Source organism: Nelumbo nucifera, chromosome 7 (genome assembly GCF_055504915.1).
Source record: "Nelumbo nucifera cultivar China Antique chromosome 7, China Antique-T2T, whole genome shotgun sequence".
Classification (NCBI taxonomy): Eukaryota; Viridiplantae; Streptophyta; class Magnoliopsida; order Proteales; family Nelumbonaceae; genus Nelumbo; species Nelumbo nucifera.
The window spans coordinates 41207231-41215018 of record NC_142655.1 but is presented as its reverse complement, the minus strand read 5'-3'; the positions used below and the strand labels follow the sequence as shown (position 1 = coordinate 41215018).

The 7788-nt window shown below is 34.3% G+C and overlaps 1 protein-coding gene across 1 annotated transcript; it reads right to left on the bottom strand.

Moving 5' to 3' along the window:
• Positions 1–1125: 1125 nt before the first annotated feature.
• On the bottom strand, positions 1126–4459 carry LOC148790412 (beta-amyrin 28-monooxygenase-like). Its single transcript, XM_088892193.1, has 3 exons — positions 3442–4459; positions 1868–2055; positions 1126–1756 (listed from the first exon to the last, which is right to left on the bottom strand). The coding sequence occupies exons 1-3, from the start codon at positions 4394–4396 to the stop codon at positions 1457–1459; spliced, it is 1443 nt and encodes a 480-aa protein (XP_088748319.1). The 5' UTR covers positions 4397–4459; the 3' UTR covers positions 1126–1456.
• Positions 4460–7788: the final 3329 nt, after the last annotated feature.

Genomic DNA, 7788 nt, shown 5'->3' with positions numbered 1-7788 from the left:
TCATGCTAGGCAGTTGAATTATGTACTTCTCATAAATGATCAGGTAAGCCAACCTTTTTATAAAGCATTCCATGCATCGCATGGGTCACCGCTAGTATCTATATATAATAGAAAGAGGAAAGAGGGGAAGTGAGGAGTCCTCTCAAGATCACATGTGCCTCCTCTTATTCTCCTTTCTCACACGTGTATATTTATTTTTTAAATTGAATCATTAAAAATGTAATAAGGAAAAATTAAAATCAAGGTCTTCATTGTCTCTCATAAATTTCATATTTACTCTCTAATAAGACCATTATTCTCTATCTCTCTCTATCTCTCACCTTAATATTCAATGTTTGTAGCATCTCTCCACCCCATTTTGAAATTAATTTTTTTTTTAATTCTATATCTATATTGCTTGTTACTAATGGAAAGAGAGGAGGTGAGGAGTCCTCTCACCCAAGAGCTCACATGTGCCTCCCCTTACTCTCCTTTTTAGCACATGTGTATATTTATTTTTAAATGAAATTACTAAAATATGTAACAAGGCAAAATTAAAATCCTGATGGGTCTTCATTGTCTCTCATAAATTCCTTATATAATATCTAATAACACCATTATTCTCTCACTCTCTCTCTCTCTCTCTCACCCTAATAGGCAATGGTTGTATCATCTCCCCTCCCCATTAAATCATTCTTTTCCCCTTAAATCTCTTTTAACCCCTTTTGTTTCTATCTAATTGGATGAATTGAGATAGGTTAAGGGCCAACCTAAATATGAACCATAACTTTGACCCAAATTAATATCGGATCTCAAATTTGCCCACCAATACATGGGATGAACCAAATTTCTTTACTTTAAAGAAACCATTTCTCCTTCCAATGGGTTATTAGGATTTTTCTATTATTTTATTAATTTAATGTAGATTTGTTTCATGGATTCTTCTGGTTTAATAATAAAAATCACTTAAAATGAGCCTTTGGTTATATTTGTCAGTTCAATTTTGATTTTTTTTAATTGGCTATTGATCTAAGCACAATTTTTGGCTATATTAAAAGTAAAAATTTGAATCTCAAAAACTAAAAGGGAAAATAAATTACTTTTTTACTATTTTATATATAAAAAACTAGAAATATATAAAAACTTTGACAAATCAATATTACTTCATTTTTCCCTTCAAAATATATTTTTAAAAAACAGCACGTAGATAGCACAAACCACTACCACTAGTTTATTAATCATAGAATGTAAAACATGGATATCCATTTACTAATGATAAGATAATACAGATAAAACATTAAAATTTTGTATCTTTATTATCATAGAACAAATTAAGAAAGAAATAAAAAGCCGGGGGATATATAGGTTTTCACCGCTGCCATGATCTACATTGCTTATGCTTCAACGATTCACTGTATAAAAGGAAGAAAGGGGAAATGAACAAGAAGTGGGGAAACTTTGTGGACAGAAAATTTTCCTAATGTTGATGCAGACGAATCGGAAGTCCTTTTGCAGGGGTAGGCATCATATCGCCTATTATCTTCTCCTCCGGAAACACCACTTCCCATTTGTACCTTTTCACCACGTTATGGATGAAGGTGAGTACTGCTAATCGAGCATACTCTTTTCCTGGACACATTCGAGGTCCTCCGCCAAATGGAACTAAAGTGTAAGGAATTGGAAATCCAGTCCCTTCATCATATCTTGATGGGTCGAATTTTTCCGGTTCTGGGAAATACTCTGGATTTTTGTTTGTACTGCTAACTGTCCAATACACCTAAAATTGTAAAGCAACAATGGGTAAGTAATAAGTTAATATATATGGAATAGATCTTCTGGATTAATTACTGAAAAATAGAAAGTTGATAATGGGTCGGTAATTTCATACCTTCCAACCCTTTGGGATGGTATATCCAGCATAGGTGAAGTCAGTTATTGCCTCTCTGAATGTTCCTTGTAGAGGGGGTGTCAGTCTCATTGCTTCTAATACTACATTCCATGAGTATTTCATATTTTGAATATCATCCCATTCTAGTGCATCTCCAGCTTTTTTCGACAGGTAGATTTCCTTTTGTTCTGATTTCCAGAAGATATGAATATAATTAGTCTCCAACTCTCCATCTCACAAAATATATAAAGGACTTGCAAAATTCTATCTTTTTATAGTCCGTTGAGATGTGTAAACTAAGTTTGTTTGGATAGGATTTTGATATTCATCTTTAGGATGTTAAAACAAATTTGAGCCAAAAAGTGCTTTGAGCATTTGGTGAAAGTTATTTCTAAAGTCATAACAATTCAAAGCCGAAATACTTTTAAACCCCGAAGAAACAGCCTAATAATCTGTGCGCTTAATTTTTCCTTTATTTTTTCAAGTCAAAAACAGGAATTTATATCTCCCCCCACAAGGCCCCCCCAGCACATTCTCGCTGTGTATTAAAAATATTTACTGATGATAGTATCAGTCTCGATGATATCATTATTGAGAGATATTGTGGGGCGGAGATGTAATCTCCAAAAACAGAAAGCATGATTGACTTTGTTTTGGCAGTGGGTAGTGTGTGGGCATGTAGAACTTTTTGTATACTGTGGGAACAGAAGAAATTAAAGGGTCACGTTTGCTAAGCCGACCGGGGCTGTCGATTATAAAGTTGAGCTCTGAATGACGGGGAGACAAGAGGTGAGCTCAGGTTCTTCTACTCTTCCATTTATCAAAGGTTAAATTAAACTTTCTGAAGTATCCATCAAATACTTATACCTCCCCTTTTACCTGATGACTTATACACACTTCACCATGAAACCAAATTGGGGTTTGCCATTGCCAACAAACTGATAGAATTTAAAGGGAAATAATTATTGTACCAAAACACCCTTAATTATTTTATTATTGCCTTACTTCTGCTTTGAAAAGTATATTTTAAAATCGATCAAAATCTCTTCACTATAATTACATATATAATAAATACAGTTTTCTTTGATATTATAATAGGAAAAAGTTTAATACTAAAAAAGTATAAATTAAGGATTTAAGGGTATTTTTGTCAATGTAATATACAAAGAGGCTGCATAAATTAAAAAGTATTAAATGTTACATGAGAGGTAACGTTAGTGGAGGACTTGATCCCAAACTACGAGAGAGGTGAATAAGTAAATAGGTAAAACAGAAGGGAGGTATAAGTAATTTACCCTTTGTAAAAATCCATTAATTTTATACTTTGTGCAAAAACAAAAATGCTAACCAAATGTAAATCGTGTTAATTAAATTATATGATACTTCCCTAAATCTATGTTTGGTTTGAAAGAAAAGGTAGGGACAGGTTTTGTATAAGTTTCTCTACCTGTCGTTCCTGCCTTTTCTTTCAAACCAAACACAGTTACGAAGCTAAGGAAAATTATTTTGAACAAAAATAAGTAAACAAATATATGGTGGTCAACAGTTCCCAAAACTAGAGTTAGGTAATATACCACTAAGAATCTTTTCGTAGATATCCGGTCTCTCTCCCACATATTTTATGAAGAAAGTTATGGCAGTGGCCACAGCGCTGTAACCTGCAACCAGCAAACCCATTATTTTATCGGCGATCTCGGCCTCTGGCATAAGCCTGCCAGTGGGTTCGGTCGCTACGATCATATGGGACAGTATGTCTTGCATTTGTGCACCGGTAGCCATTGCTGTTTTCTTCTCTTTAATCACCAGCTGAAGCTCCTTCCGAACTTCAATGGCCGCCTTGCTACCACGATAAAATTGCGTTCCAGGGAAGTTTAAAATTATGGAATGCATTCCCAAGGTCATGTCATCAAATTTACTCACAAGCTTGGCCACTCGTTCTGGGTCTTCAATCCCCAAGAAGAAACGACTGGCCAAGGTTAGTGTGAATGTCTTGGCAAGGGGGAAAACCTTCACTTCATCTCTTCCTTCCCAGTACGTTTGGAGGTGGTGCTGACTGATTGAGTCCATTTTGCCCAAGTATCGAACCAAAGCTTCCGGCTTAAGAAAGCCTGGGGAACGCAAGACTTTTGTCTCTTCCCCGCGCTTGGGGGGAACTGCAGCCGGAGCTGAAGCCTGCTGCTGGTAGGAGCGGAAGAACCTCTGCATAGGATGTGGACGCCAAGCTACAACGAGCTTTTGCTCGTTGGAGAAGAGGAATTTGTTACCGGCGGGGCCACAAATAACGGCGGTCGGCTCTCCAAATATTTTGGTCTTGAAGATATCAGAGGAGTACTTCTTCATCCTATCTCCCACAAATTTCTCTGGCTTTCCGAACACAAATTCAAGAGTCTCACCAATGATGGGCCATCCAAGACTACCAGGGGGCAGCTTGGTGGCACCGCCCACCTTGCTGCTTCTGTAAGCATAGAAGCTAAGGGCAAGAGAGACGACGATAAGAAGCACAGATAGAGATAGAAAGAAGAGCTCCATGGTTAATATTTTTGTGTGGACACGGCAAATGTTGAAACGAAGTTGTGTGAGATAGAGGCGCAGAGACGTGCTGGTATATATAGGTGAGAGTCAGCATCTAGTCGTTGGTTTTGTGTTTGTTTATTCTTGGTGAAATTATCATGACCGTAATATTCACGTTACAAGCCGGTCAGTACTGGATTTACTTTCAACTAGTTGTAAGTATAAGAAGACGGTCGACCTGTTTTCATATTGCGCTGTCTGAAAGTTTAATAATTATATTAAGAAGTATATTTATATTGGTCAATTTTTCTTTCATCTAAATTACGAATGTAGAGAATATTGTTCTGAATTTTGACTTCTGAAAAATGTCAAATGTCCAATTTAACCCCATATAAGAGAATTTTTATTTATCTATATAATTCAATAAAAAACAATATTAAAAATTATTATAATAAATATTACCTAATATTAATTATTAATAGTAATTAATTAATAATAAATTAAGGATTAATTTATTACTAACAATTAATTAACTATTATTAATAATAATTGATTAATAAATTAATAATAAGTAATAATAATTAATTATTACTTAATTATGAATTATTATTATTAATTAATTAATGAAATATTATTTTATTAATTAATCAATAATTATTTATTTTTATGATTAAATAATACATATTTTTAATAATTAATATTTTTATGAATAATAATTAATTAATTATTAATAAGTAATAATAATTAATTATTATTTTGATTAATTAATAACTATTATCAATAATTAATTATTACTTAATTATGAATTGTTATTATTATTAATTAATGAAATATTATTAATAATTAATAATTAATAATTAATTAGTAATTAATAATTAATTAGTAATTAATAATTAATGAAACTGTGTGGTGATAATTAATATTGTAATTAATTAATTTCTATTAGCATATTACTATAACATATTGTAATGAATATTATAATATTAATCATTAATTTATAATGTTAGTAATATTATATTTTTTTATATTTCATCTATTATAATAAAACTTTTTATAAATTAAAAATAAGATAAAGATGTTTGAAATGTCATATAATTCTACTCGCACATGAAAAACCTGTAGTCTCTCTTCACTTGGAACGTGTAGGGAAGGGACCTTTACCACCCAATCTCGTTTCATATGGATCGATACAAGTACCAAATCTCCAAGCCCAGTAGCACACTATTAGACCTGATCATTATATTAAGACCTGATTGGTCCAAATATAAGACATGGGAAATATCCCCTGCCTGATTTGGCTAGGTTGGGGACCACACAGGCAGCAGAACCTGGTAGGTGTTAATATTGATAGAGACAATACGTAACTGACTTGAGATTTGCAAGCCTTTTCTGACTGTTGACTTATATTTAATTGACTTTCTTATTTTGTGTTCAATTTTCTAATAAAAGAAAAAAATAGAAATTATGCATAGACTATTAAACATCGAATTGAAAGACTATTAACCTTTGTGATCTCATGGTGTCAAAACCGGTTGAACATGAAGGATCATTCAAATTAATTTTCCTGGTCTGGATACCTGTTTCAGACGGAACCACTTGTAGATAAGCTCTCCCAGACTTGCAGTCAATACAATCTATTTCGGAGAATTTTCTATAAAGCCCGCCAATGTGATGAAAATGAAACCAATGGCTAGCCCTAGCTCAAGCAAAAAGCCAATATACAATGTTTAGAGTATACTACACAAACTGCATTAAACAAAAAATATAACATAATAATTAGGACTTATATATTTACAGAGAATATATTGTAAATTTGAGCAACGCTTGTTTTGAAAATAAGAGGTTATAGTTCAATTCCCTTTATTGTGAACAGTAATGGTGGATGAGATATAAATGTTAGAAAAAGCAAACAAACACAAATTAGTGTTTAAAAAACCATATTGCCCTCAGGAATCTGAAGGTTGAGTTTGGAAGGAGTATAAATACAAATATGTAGAGTATAAAATCAATTTTGGGCGAAGTTGAAAACATTTTTATCAGATTTTAAGAGCTTTGAGCAATCCTATTGATTTTGTGTTTTGCTAGAATTTGAGCTCGAATTACTCCCGTAGTGGGCTGCTATAGCAAGTTGGAGAGACGGGTGCCTAACACCTTCCCTCTCCCAATCTTTGGAATCCAAAACCTTTCGTTTTAGTGCCTTTCCCATAGAGAATGGAGTCACCATCAAGGCAAGTAAACCGATTTTTGAATCTAAAAATGAGGGCCCATTTCCTCTAAAAAATGGGTGGCGACTACATCTCTTTGAGCCAACCATGAGCTTCCTAAAGCTCACATAAGTGCCATTTCATTCATTGTATAATTTCAGTCAACGTCCATTCATTGTTTTGTCTTCTTCATTTGTGTTCATATCCCATAACACATAATAGCCGGTCGGGTGTGCTTCCTTAATAATGTACAATCTGACCCAATTAGGAGTGAATTTGTTAGTTGATTTCCCTTGTCGCACATGTATGTCTACAACACCTTTTCCCCTTCTTTGAACTTGCGAGGTTTTACCAGCTTATTGAAGTTAGAAGCCATAAGTTGTTTTTATTTTATCTACCTTCATAGTGATTCCTCTCTAGCTTCTTCTATGCTTTCTAGTTTATCGTCAAGAAATTGATCTATGTCTCCTATCTAGAAATGCTTTCCCATTGCATAAGCAACCCTAGTGGATACTATCTGTATTTCTACTGGTAAGACTGCTTCTTAGCCATAAACTAAGGAGTATAGATTCACCTGTGTACTTTTCCTAATTGATGTGCGATAGGCCTAGAGTGTTTCAGATAACTTTTCAGCCTAGTCTCTTTGGTTCTCAGCCACCATCTTGCTCAACACTCTCAATAGAGCTTTCTTAGTTGCCTCTACTTGCCCATTTCCTTGCGGGTAGTAAGTCATCGATGTCCCCAATCGTGCTCCATACTACCCTAGTAAATCTCAGACTTCTTGATTCTTCATAGATAGTCCATGATCCATAAGAATCTTCATTGGGACCCCAAACCAATGGACTATGTGCTACCTCAAGAAGTTTGCTATATTTTCTATGCAGATCCTTCTCAATGGTATGGCTTCCGCCCATTTCGTTAAATAATCCGTGGCCACAATGATGAAACAATATCCCCTAAAGGGTGAGTGTATTTTGCCTATTAGGTCTACCCCCAAGGTATGGAAGAGCCACAGTGTAACAACGGAGTGGAGATCATTGGCTGGTTTATGTATTCGTTGACCATGTACCTGACATGTGTGACATCTGCATACATGCCATTAACTATATTTTAGCATAGCTGGCCAGTAAAAGCCTAAGTGCAAGGCTTCCTATACAATGCCACCATTTTGTCTCCACAATAGGCCTCATGAGTTTCTTTTAACAC